The sequence below is a fragment of the Theobroma cacao genome, chromosome 6 (genome assembly GCF_000208745.1).
Source record: "Theobroma cacao cultivar B97-61/B2 chromosome 6, Criollo_cocoa_genome_V2, whole genome shotgun sequence".
Taxonomy (NCBI): domain Eukaryota; kingdom Viridiplantae; phylum Streptophyta; class Magnoliopsida; order Malvales; family Malvaceae; genus Theobroma; species Theobroma cacao.
The window spans coordinates 20034029-20046778 of record NC_030855.1 but is presented as its reverse complement, the minus strand read 5'-3'; the positions used below and the strand labels follow the sequence as shown (position 1 = coordinate 20046778).

The following is a 12750-nucleotide window of genomic DNA, read 5'->3' as shown; positions in this document are numbered from 1 at the left end:
ACCCCTAGATAGTGAAAATTCCGGTTTGACTCTTAATTGATCCTCGAACTCTGAATTACATTTTGAGTCATCCCTGAACTGTGAAACTCTTAATTTTCCACCTTAAAAATCCTATTTGAACTAGTTCGAGGCCTAATCGACTCAATGGTACCATTTGGGGCAATATCATCATTTAACGTATTCTCGAACTTCCTAAATATACCAACATTTATCGAGCATGTAAATGACGTTATAATTATTTTACAAAGCAGGGTTTGACATTGTATTTATTTATTTTGGTTACTCCAAGGCCATCCTTTCTGTTATTTCGAGTTTACGTCCTTCATTTTTTGGTTTGTATGCTCTGTTGTTGGTGATTTCTCCCTTTGAGTTTGGCTGGTTTGCTTTCCTGTTTTCTGTGCTTTGTGTCTTTCTATGATTTGATTTTGCATTTTTCTTCTCAAGGGTTTTCCTTCCATTTTTGACTACTATCTATCTTTTCCCAGTTTTGATTTGTCTCATTTTTTCTTCTTTTCGGCTTTCATTGTTGTTTCTTGATTCCATTATATATATAAAAAGAAATTTGATTACTCCCATTTTAGTTTGGGTATTTTTAAAAAATTATTTTTCCTTCATTCCATTATTTATTTGTATAGTTGTGTTTTTGTGTTATAGTGATAGCCATATCTCTCAGTTGTGGTGGATGAATGAGCCATTTGATGCTTTTTTTTTTTTGTTTACTATCATCTTTAATCTGTTGAGAATAAACTCTTATGGTTTTTTATTGGTTGTTTATTGACGTAATCATGAACGTAAGAATGTTGAATATGAATTACTGAACAATTTAAATGGATGTTAATTATTTATTTTATTTATATTTATTATAAGTAATTCCATTTGGATCAGTCCCTTGAAGATCTATCTTTCTCATGGAGATATTGATTTGACAGCCTTTGTGGCCTAAACTTAGAGGAGGCTCTAGCCAACGATGTATGTTCTATCCTTCAAAGAGAAGATCATAACAGAGCTGCAGAGTTTGTGGTCAAGGATGTCCAATTAATTCAGGCAAAGGTTTTTAACTTCAACTTATGTGTTTCTATATATCTTTGCTCAGTCAAATTATTTGTTTGCTGCTTGCCTAAGTGACAAACCTATTTACATTTGTTTTAGTCATTCTTTATTTTTTTGTTGACATTTACGTTTATTAGCATTTTGAATTTGATGTTCCGAATGATTGCTTGGTGATGGGCAAAGACTGGTGAAGCATTAAAGCAAACAGTTTAGTGCGAAGTAAGAGCACCCAAAAAGAATTCCAGGTAAAAGTGATTAAAATATTTCTCTTTAATCTTTATCCCACTCCTCTTAATTATAAGTTTCTATTAACTACCAAGTTACACGTCCGAAGACAAGGATTGTCACAATTTATGATAATATTTTTTATGATCACATGTTTCTGATTTCATTGTTTTTATTTATCATCAGGTTTTTATTTTTTGTCTTCGTAACAATTGCTTTTTCTCTGTTTCTTTCCTTTCTATTATTTTTGCTTGCCTTATCTTATTGTAATTTTCAATTTGTTTTGGTTCCTTATTTGTTACTCATTGATAATCATTTAGTTATTTTATGACCTTTTATTTGCGTTCATTGAGGTTTTATATTATAATCCATGGATTATTGATTGTAAAAAAAGATTTATACAACATCTTAATTTAATGAATATCATGTGCAAACCTCTCTTTAGTTTCTCCTTCTTTCTGCCATTAATAGTTTTTTTCTTCTTTTACATGCTCAGGTCAAAGCAGCTAGCACAAAAGAATCACAAACTATTTATCAGTGTGCTGCTATCCTTATTAGTCTTTTTAATATGACAACTATGTAATTATTTCTATAAATAGTTTGTAAGAAATTTATTCACAAGAGCACATGAAAGTTACAAAATTGAATCTGATATGGAGTTGCTTGATATTTTTTAATTAATTTCTATTTTGACTCCTTATGTTTATTTCTTATCTTTGTATTTGAGCAACTAAAAATTTTTGTTTTTTTTTCAATTTATTTTTTTGTATGTAACTTATTTAGATATTTATTCAATTGTGTTCGAATTTGTTAGTTTTTTTTATGAAAAATAGGTTACTTTATTCTTAATTAAGTTAATATATAACAGTAATGTTGGGAATATATTGGTCAAATCATTATACTCTACTACTCTATTAAATTTAATAGAAACTGTTGAAGTTACGAAATTACTTTAATAGCTTTTATAGTAACGATACAATATAATTCCGATTCATAACAGTTTATATTTTATCTTAATTTTTTTTCATAAGCATTAACTTTTTGTAAGTTAGTTGAAAATTAATACATAAATTTGTGAACAACCATGTAATAATTATTCGCTTTGTGGTTAACTTTACAATAATTTTTGTGTATAGATATTTTTACAAACACATATTTTAGGACAAACAATTCTAACTCAAAAGTTTCCTATCCAACGAAATAAATATTCTTTCATTTTGCCGCAACGCAAAGTAGGGGTTCAATTCTAGTTATGCTTAAAAATAAACCCAAAACAATAAAAAAAATTAATAATTTATTTGAACAACAGAAAAATATTAAATTTTATTATAAAATAATTTATGCAAAAAAAAATATTTTTACAAGTTATTTTTCTAGCAGATAATCCAACAAAGAACAAGGAAAAAAAAACAGATACACCCAAAAAAAATGTCGTCAATTTTCGTTCAAAAACTTGCCCGTCGCCCTTTGTCAACCTATCTGTCTCGTACACTCTCCAGATACTTCTCCATCGACTCGGGATCTAATAACTCAGTGGTTACTGAAAGGGCCGAATTGACTCGGGTGCCAACTCTGGTGGAGGGATGCGACTATGAGCACTGGTTCGTGGTTATGGAGGCTCCTAAGGGATACCCACTTAGAGATGAGATCGTTGACACCTACATTAAGACCCTAGCAATGGCTTTAGGAAGGTAAAAACCCTTTCTTTGTTTCCTTTTCGCAGTCCAAAAATGGTTTTTCTTGTTTCATTTCTTTGTATTAATACGCAGTGAAGAGGAAGCTAAGAAGTCTATATACTCTGTCTCCACCAAGTATTACTATGCATTTGGTTGCAAAGGCCCGGAAGATTTGACTTTTAAACTTAAATGTAAGCTTTTCAATCTTATTTTTGTGTTTACTTTCCAAATTTATTCCTTTTTAAGATTGTGAAGTAGTAATACAGAATTGTGTTGGTTGCAGCTCTGCCTAACGTGAAATGGGTTTTACCAGATTCTTATTTGGTTCACGGAGACAATAGCTATGGAGGTAATTTTTCTAGCTTTGCATTGTCTTACTTGCTCCTCATTATGCATTATTATGTTATTAAGATATTGATTAATAGATTTTTTTTAGTTCGGCTTGTGCTTGATTTCTGGATAAGAGACTAATAAGTTCATTTTGTTTCTTTTGAGGATGATAGAAAATTGTTTGAAAGATAAAAGAAAAGGCATGAGAGAGAATGCAATTAAGTATTTATGATGATGCATCTATAGTTGACTACTTCTGAACTCCTTTCTTGTATTACTACATGTTCAACAGTAGTGATATTGCTCAGTTCAGTTGTTCACATCATTAGAAGTTAGAACTTGCGTGGGCTACTGTTGTTTCTTAAACCAAAAGTTGGAATACTTTCTTTGGCTTAGGAAATTGAGACATGGAAGTGAGGTAGTTCATGTACCCTGAAGTTTCCTATTCATTAGTTTGGAAGTCAATAGTTGATGTTTATGTTATGTCTTTATATAGCTAAGCAAAACTCCTATTGTGTCATAATCCAAACTCTTCTTAGATGTTAAGCTCTGTTTTACAGCAATCAGTATCAGTAAGGAGAACTTTTCATGCAATGCACTTGATGGATCTGAATGATATTGAATTCAATCATATTTATGAAATGTGTTATTCATGAGCAATTCTTCCTCTCTTTATAACAATTGCAGCAATTCCTTTCTGCAGTTGGATACTTCTCTTAGCCAATTATCAGTTTTAGTTTGTTCTGCTAATCTGCTTGGAGTTTCTTCCTCAATTTCATGTTAATACCATTCATAAACAATTCTTCCTGCCTTCTTAACAATTGAGTGTCAAGCATTGTTGTGGTCATTTCTACGATTAGAGGCTTTTCTTAAGCAATTATGAGCTTTTCATTTTTTGTGTTAAAATCCATTTGGTTTTTCCAGGAGAACCATTCCTTGATGGGAAGGTTGTTCAGTATGATGACAAGTATCATTCTGACTGGATCCGGGTTCAAAATGATGATGAAAGTAAAGAAACTCATCCAAAAAATGAAAGGGGAAGACAAAAGAAAAAGTAGCATTATAGAAGGCATGCTGCTGTGCTTTAGCTTTCTCTTATTTGGGTGTTAGAAGCTTACCCATTATTTTAGGAGAATTAAATGAAAAGAAGCAAGCACACCAGAATCAGATGTTACTTAGACTATCTTGTCAGTGGATTCTTAGATATTTGTTTCGCTTATGCGCTGTATAGAATAGTGCCTTTGGTGCAACTCATGGTCAAAATGAATCTTTGCATTGCTGGTCAAAATTTTGTAGCATGGGCACAACGTGGGCTTGATCCTGCAATTACAAGGACCAGAGGGTCCAATCACCTGCCACTGGGTTTACATTGGCTTTTACTGAGAGGGGGAAAAAAAGGATGGGGCACTCAATAGTGGAAGCATTGCCTTATGCAACAAATGTTCAAGATTAACACCCAGTTGATATTTAGAAATTGAAAAAGCTTTCAATTGTATTTGATCCGAAGGAGAACCCTTTTAAGGTAAGACTGCTTAGTAGTTTTCTTTGCAAGATTGTAAGGAGAGAAAGAGCTTAATTTTCCAGCTATAGTTTTTCTTCCTTTTCTAACTTCATGCCAGCTGTAACTTGAATTACCATTCGACTAGATGATTGATTTTTTTCTTCTGTTATTAAGCTCCTTTTATATTTTGACATTCTTATAAGCATATTTCAGCAATGACTATTATTAGAAGAAATTCTCATACAACCTGTTAGGTATCTAATTAGAAAACTCAGAAAAAATTCAACTATATTGAGAAGAAATAATTTTTCAGTAATTGCTGAAATATGTTTATAAGAATGTCAGCCATACGTTGGAATTACATCTGCTTTGTGGAAGTTTGTATGAGAATTTTGAGAGTTGTTGTACCAATTTTTAATTTCAAAATGTCTTGAATAATGAATCATTGTTTCATCACCTATCTGATATTAATTCAATAATTGAAGCGTCCAAGCATAAGCTGTACAGTATGAATGGCTAACGGGGTGGTGTTGTGTGAGTTGAAATTCAGCATTGGCCTTTACCAATTCAACGTCGTTAACAAATTTATTTAATATGCAAAGAGTTCCTTGAGGGATTTTTATTTCGTTTCAATGTTTTCCAACACTACTGCGTCGCTTCCCCCTTATGCAAGTTGTGCAGAGTATGAACATCAAGCATCTTGAGGGTGTGCGTCTAAGCTGAAATTTGTCTTTTATTTTCGAATAAATATAGAGTTTTAACTGTTTGGGTTTGTATTGATTTCACACTAATGGTGGATAACAACTGGCGAGTCGTGCTACTAATGCTTGTTCCTGGCCTCATTTTTGCTACATGATGCCAGGAAATTCTGGTATGACTTCTGGTTCTACTAAAGAATTATAGCAATAAAGAGTTTTTAAGTTCATATAATTTCTTCTGTTGCCTAACTTTAAACCAGAAGGTGGTGTTCAAAACGGGGAAATGCTAAAAACCGTGCGCTGTATCTGGCCAGAAGGTGAGGATAAGGGGGTTGGTGGAGTGGTGGAATTGCAAAGTCTTGTGTGGTAGTCTAGCACGAAAGAATTTGTAGCTCAGCTTTTGAAACTCTGCAGCGGACTCATGGGAGGAGTCATCTCTTGGTTTGCTAATAAGACTTTGAGCATGGGAGGAGTCATCTCTTGGTTTGCTAATAAGACTTTGAGCATGTATGCCCACAAGCTTAGATTTTCCAGTTCATCTTATTATGGAATATTGACCATTCAAAAATATCACAGCAGAAGCCAATGAAGATTTAACATTCAAATCCACAAGAGTTTAGGTAAGTTTGCACTAATTAACAAGGTCCCAGGAAAATAAATTGCAGTCAATTGCCTTCAAGAAGGTTCAGGGAAAGTCAGAATTTATATCCTTTCTAACATAATTAGCATAATTGCAAGAAGGGAATTGGCTGCTGAAATTATTGTGGAAAAACTGGAAACGTATGGTTAACTTGTATTATCGTACATTATTTGTCGTCAAACCTAATCCTTGGCCCACAGCCTAGGCTAATCAAAATTTCTGGTATAATGAATGAAAAGCAAAGAGAGGGTGTGTGTTTTCAAAGCAGAAAGAAAGCATGTATTTTATAGGAAAAGCCATGGAGACACAGGAAAATTTGCATCACGGTTCCGGACGTATTTGAATCACACGTATATCCTATGGAATAAAAAAAGCAATAAGTCCAACAACAAGCAAATGGAAACTTCTAAAGAGATAGACAATGAAAGGAAGGGAAAACAAAAAATCTCATTGTACAGTCTGATTATACTAAAGTATGCTTGTCTGCCTGATTGCTTCTAGTGCTTGGGACAGTACAAACTTGTTCCAAGAGTTCTATACAAATAAGTGTCTGAATAGACAGCCCGAGACCTTGATGGTTTCACCCGACGTCTACGCCCGCGACCTTTCTGGCGCGGTAGTCGACTTTTCTCTTTCTTTTCACCCCGTTGTCCACCATTTTTTTCAATTTTTATCTCATCATCACATTGCTTTTCCTCTCTTCCTTCAATCTTCTGCACAATAGGCTCATCGTTCTTGCCTTGAGTTGGAACTATGTATACAAAGGGTCCAATCGGGATGTCAGTTAAGTCCAGGAGAGGCTCCAAGGCCTTGACCACATTGCTCATGGTTGGTCTAGATTTGGGGTGGTTGCTCAGACACTGATAAGCTAATGCGGCAGCCTTCCTAGCCCCCTCAGTTGAGTACTGTCCTTCAAGCCTTGTGTCCATTATTCCATCAAGTTTGTAAGGGTCCTTCAAAAGAGGCCGTGCCCATTCCACCAGGTTCTTCTCTCGACCAGGTCGGGCCTTGTCCACGGATCGCCTCCCCGTCAGCAGTTCTAAAAGTACTACTCCAAAGCTGAACACATCGCTCATGGTCGTCAAATGCCCTGGAAAATCAGAAATGGCATTATCTCGCGTCAACCATTATTAAATTAAGAATGATTTCAGCAAAACTAAGATAAAAGTTCTAGTACCGGTCGTTATGTATTCAGGAGCTGCGTAGCCTTCTGTGCCCATGACACAAGTGGTGACATGAGTTGCTTCTCCTTCTGGACCATCCGTTGCCAATCCAAAATCAGAGACCTTTGCGTTGTAAGCCTGACAATAAAATAAACCTTTGTTCCTTCAGTTTCTCTTCAGTCTTTACTGATATGTGAAAACGAGTTGGACAATTTAATATTCCTTTTTTGGTATTGGGTCAGGGGTGTTTTTACCAAGTCTAACAAGATGTTTGAAGTTTTGAAATCCCGGTATATGACTGGCTTCTCTTCTTCATGGAGAAAAGCTAGACCTTTTGCAGTTCCAACTGCAATTTTGAGCCTGGTTAGCCAAGGCAATGGCGGACCATATCCTGCATTGAACGCAAGAATTAAACAATTTTCAGTCATGAGTACGAAATGTTCAAAATTATATTAATTCCAAAAGAGGAGAGCAAACGAACTTTTAAAAAGTTGGTCTTCTAAGCTGCCACGCGCCATGTATTCATACACCAGAAGCCTGTGCTCCTGCTCATAGCAATATCCGATTAAGTTCACCAGGTGGGGGTGCTTTAATTGCCCCAGGAAAATAACTTCAGCCTGTACAAAATCAGAATAACTGGTCTTTTTACTATCTTCGACTCAAACCTCATCAGGAACAGAATTGAAATGGTAACATATAAATGCTCACCAGCCACTCCCTATGCCCCTGAGAGCCATCCAAATCGAGGACCTTCACAGCAACAGATTGAGCTTTGAGGCCTGGCCTGAGATTGTCATCAATGAACCCTTTGTATACAGGTCCAAACCCACCCTCACCGAGATAATTACTCTTGGAGAACTTGTGCGTTATCAATTCTAGCTCCTTGAGGGTAAAAATATGAAGGCTTATTAGGGAATTTGACAGATCGCTCAGTGACAGTGGAGAGCCAGGGTGGCTGATATCAGAGAGTGATAGCCTTTGGCTGGGACTGTGCTTGGAAGCATGAACTTTAGGCCCTGAGGATGGGTTGTTGGATTTGATGCAGCTGGGGAGGATATTTTTCCATGACAAATACCTTTTGAAGGCCATATTTTTATTGAAAGTTTTGTGTTAGGCTTCCAGTTCAAGCTCAAATGCGGTTTATATAAGGCTGAGCAGGACAGGAAACAAGGAGTAGAATATGATTGGATAAGAAGACGAAACCAAACCAAGTCTATGACCCTCCTCTTCCTTCTCGCCCAATTTTCGTATCTACTGTGCAGCAAGAAAAGTTTTATGGCTCGTGGATAGTGAAGTTGCATTTAAATAACGAGTTTGGAATCCTAAAGTCCGTATACTGGCCAGAAAGTAGTTTGACTTTGGGCCAACCTCAGGACTTGCAAAAGGTTTTATCAGCAGAAAAACTCTTGGATGGTTTCATATTATTAAAATTAAGGTCATTGGCTCTTTTCTTTTCGTCGTATGCTTAGTTTGAGCCTTCTATGTAGCTTCATAGCTGATTTCTTGGGGACTCTGAAGCGGCTGACAAACTTTTCCGAATGGTTCATATTATTATAAAATCCACTTCTGTGCCTATGTGGCTCTTCCCTGCCCTTGCGTGTGTCGGTCGTGTGGGATCATGAGTAGGAAAAAGAAAGCTTATAGAAAGATAACTGCTTCTTTAATAAGCCATAAATGATTCATTTCTTCAGTAGTGTCACACGGTTATTGCTATCAGCCAGTGGCTCAGGGGTCCAGTGGCACCGGCCTCCTCTCATACCAATTTTATTTTAAAGACAGAAAATTCATAAAATTGAAAGGAAAAGGCAATATGGTATACAAGCTATAGTAATATGCGAGCAGATTGCCTAATTGACCATGTCATTTCCATTTGCCCCATAATCATCGTTGTCTTCAAGCTTACAACCACATTTTACATTTACTTTAGCTAATGCCTAGAGTTTATAATCTTTTTCTTGATTCCTATCTACCTATACATGCTTTAAAACTCAACAATACGAAAATCCAACTTTTCAAATATATATCTCTATTTAGAATCTCAAATTCAACTCTCACGAGATTCATTGATTCTATATACTCTCCAATAATTAAAATAAATAATTGGTGCATAGAATTTTTTTAATATATTGAAAGATATGTGTACGGTTTGTGCTCGCATTCACATATGTATATTTCCTTGATCTCTACTATTATAGGTACAATTGAAATTGAAGTACAAAATCATACAAAACAAAAGTCAAAACTTCAGGATTTTTCCACAATTTTGAACACCAAAATAAATGTATATGTCAAGATTATCAATATGGAGGTATTAATGGCTATATATCAAAATCATGGAAAAATTTGCTTTTCATGAGGAAGCATGAAAGCAGAAGCAAGGTTGTTACTAGAACTAATGCATATATACATGTCTTGATCAACTACCTAATAACCTACCTAAACACTTGGAATTTTCTCTGAAAACAGTCAACAAGCACCTTGTAATTAATAATGTAATCCTCAAATCCAACACAGGCTCAAAGAAAACAACTGCAGTACTATCTCACCAGGGCCGCGGTTTCATTGAGCAGGTTTTTAAGCTGGCTAGCTATATATTTAAATCAATTGCTCATTAAACTATACATAGCCTCTCCCTTAAATCCCTGTCACCGTGAAGAAGGACAAATCCCTCTCGCTTCCAGGAGCTGGGACTGCATTCCTAAGGTAATGAAGCTGATCAACTTCAGCAACTTTGGCTATAACAACATGATGAAAGGGCCCCCCACCCCAAAGTTGTACCTTCTCCATTAATTGTTTGTTTTGCAAGTTGCTAATGAAAAGATATTCTACTTTCTCCATTTGTCTCGAGGTTACTGAGGATATTTTTTGAGTCCCACCATTTTTTTTTTTTTCAATTCCTCATGGATATGTATGACCAATATATTTCAATTCCATGACTTAATGACAATGTATAATGGAGATGATCACCACCGCAAGTTCCTGTATACCAATATATTGGGTGGAAAAGTCTCCTTGGTACTTTTTCTTTTCCCAATTACAACGATTTATGATTCAAGCACACCACCCACCCCTTTGCTTTTTCGCAAGGGGAGACGATGGCACTAAGGATGAAATGACCATTGACTGCTTTTTGGTCTCTTTAGATATCCATTTACCTTTGCTTCCATGCTTTCTTTTTCGATCCAACCTTAATTTTCTTCTGTGTAATTGCGTTTTTCATACCTATTCATCAATCTTTACCATAGAACTGATATCTAATTACAATAATAATACATTTCCAGCTAGCTGATCAGTTTTTGAGATTAAATTTTAGTTGACTTGATTAATTAATTTGAGCTCTGTTGCTTAATGTAGAAGTAAATTTTGGTTTTCTTAGCAGTACCCAGGTGAAAATTTCCAAATTTATTTATTCTGAACCTAACTTCTCAGAAAGACTTTTGGTTTGGTACATTTTTTCCATCCTAATTGAATCACTAAGTCACTCATATTAGTTAATAAATTAAGGCCACCTTTAAACGTCATAGTAGATTTTTTGTGAGCAGCACCAAAATGACTGCAATCCCAATTAAAGCAAAATTTTAGCTGTTGATATAATTGTTGGGAGTCTGTATTTTATTGACTCTGAATTCCCCACAAAGATAGCTTAGGGTCAATGAAGAAACCATTAAAACCCTTGAATGCTACAAACTTTGATAAAGCTCCTATGCTTTTTACACTTAACAACTGATTTAATTCTTTATAAATATATATATGTATATATAAGAGGGAGATATGGATCTAATAAGATTACAAAAAGAAATCTTACATGTATGGCGTTGTCCAAAAAGGTTGAGCAATTGTCGTGGAAGGGTTGAGTACCCAAGACAGAAACTAGGGCTGTTTCAAGTCAACCTAAAATTTGGAATGAAAATTCAAAAATTCTTGCTTGACGGGGTACAAAAAGAAGGGAAAGGGGAACATGTGTAGTTATCTTTTTAACATTACAGGGCTTTTCTAAATCATTCCAATCAAAGTCTTCGGTATAGATGTCAGCATGGTCCACGTGGTGACATTTCACGCTGGTGACTCCACCACTCGTTTCTACGGCTCTCGTGTTTTTGCCGATGTCTTTTAAGGAACATTCGCTCGCATCCTGGAGGAATAAAGCAGGAAGCTTCCTTAGTTTATGTCACCGCTGCACCAGGAAACAAAGTAAAACCCTTTTGGGAGGTGGGCAGTCCTTTCCTTTGCGGTCCAGGGACAATATTTATGACTGAACAATAAACCAATGCCCACTTAAAATTAAATGAAATATTTCAAATGACCCAAGACCGGTAATTAATGTACATAATTTTTCCTTTTCTCTTTTCTCTTTTGGAACTTTGATATAAAGGAAGCAATAGCATTCAAGTCAGGGTTTTTATTAGGAGAGATACTTATTTGACATTAAGAGGCAATTGCAGACTCCCAAGACAACTAAGCTTTTTCATGATGAACCAAAAGGAAATTTGGTCGAATCGTTACCATAAATTCTTTGTAATTAAACACAATTTTCACTAGGGTCATGATTAATCATGCTTTATGCATTCAAAAAGGTGAGCTTGTATGTAGGTCTAAAAATGGTTTTATTGACTATTTAATAACCATTTTAAAGCAAGGATTATTTCAGAGGTTTCAATCGATTTTACTTATTCATATTTGCCAAAATCTTTGAAGGGCGCACTCAGCCTAAGGATCCTAAATGAAGAAGGCCGTCTTGACAAATGGTGCAAGAGGATTTCGTATCAAGAAAAAGTATAACCTATTCCATTTTCATACTAAGAAAGAACATTATTGCGAATGAGAAACAATTGCTGCATCAAGATCTCCTGGTCTGTTTCCCATTCAAACCAAATCTTTTAACACATTTTTGGCCAATCTACCAACCACTTTTAACTTCTGATATTTCACACTTGACAAAGTACATTTTTGGATAGAATCATGTTGTTGTTCCCAGATACTACCGACTAAGTTTGCTTCTCCAGTCTAACTAGTCGAAAGTCACTAGATTTAAACACTAATCTCAACTTAACTGTTTTAACCCTTTTTAAACTAGAAGTTTATGAATAAACACTCCATTTTACCATTGAAATTTAGAAAATATCACAACGGAGATAGAGAAAATGAGCCACTGGGAAATATTTTTGTTAGTGAAGGTTGGTGTTGGAACATGGTCCCGCTTCTTCTTACCCTCAAAGAAAGAAATACACCCCTTACCAACATCTTGATCCCTTCACCACATTAAGGTGTAAACGTGTTGACCCTGGAAGATGTTTAATTCTATCATTTCACAATCAAATACCTCATCAAAACACAAATGATTCAAGAAATAACCACTCCATGAATCGCTTTATCACTGATTGAATAAGATTTTCAGCAAATAACTCTCATTTCTGATATAGAAATTAACTATATCATCGTCTCCGGGTCATATCAACATCTCATCTAC

General features: G+C 35.3%; 2 protein-coding genes across 6 annotated transcripts in view; one reads left to right on the top strand and one right to left on the bottom strand.

Annotated features, from left to right (window-relative positions):
- The window catches only part of LOC18596232 (multiple organellar RNA editing factor 7, mitochondrial), a 7356-nt gene extending 2405 nt beyond the window's left edge, over positions 1-4951 (top strand). Inside the window, exons 1-7 of one of the 5 annotated variants that reach the window (XM_018123873.1) lie at positions 267-332; positions 930-1050; positions 1188-1295; positions 2656-2966; positions 3045-3142; positions 3235-3300; positions 4206-4951. In XM_018123873.1, the coding sequence (XP_017979362.1) occupies positions 2704-2966; positions 3045-3142; positions 3235-3300; positions 4206-4339 (561 nt within the window). In that variant the 5' untranslated portion in view covers positions 267-332; positions 930-1050; positions 1188-1295; positions 2656-2703 and the 3' untranslated portion in view covers positions 4340-4951. Of the gene's footprint in view, positions 1-266; positions 1051-1187; positions 1296-2655; positions 2967-3044; positions 3143-3234; positions 3301-4205 lie in introns of those variants that run through there. The other 4 variants (XM_018123874.1, XM_018123875.1, XM_018123872.1 and 1 more) reach the window with 4 other exon arrangements.
- LOC18596231 (putative receptor-like protein kinase At1g72540) lies at positions 6457-8611 on the bottom strand. Its single transcript, XM_018122529.1, has 5 exons — positions 7992-8611; positions 7765-7900; positions 7538-7674; positions 7298-7421; positions 6457-7210 (listed from the first exon to the last, which is right to left on the bottom strand). The coding sequence occupies exons 1-5, from the start codon at positions 8370-8372 to the stop codon at positions 6618-6620; spliced, it is 1371 nt and encodes a 456-aa protein (XP_017978018.1). The 5' UTR covers positions 8373-8611; the 3' UTR covers positions 6457-6617.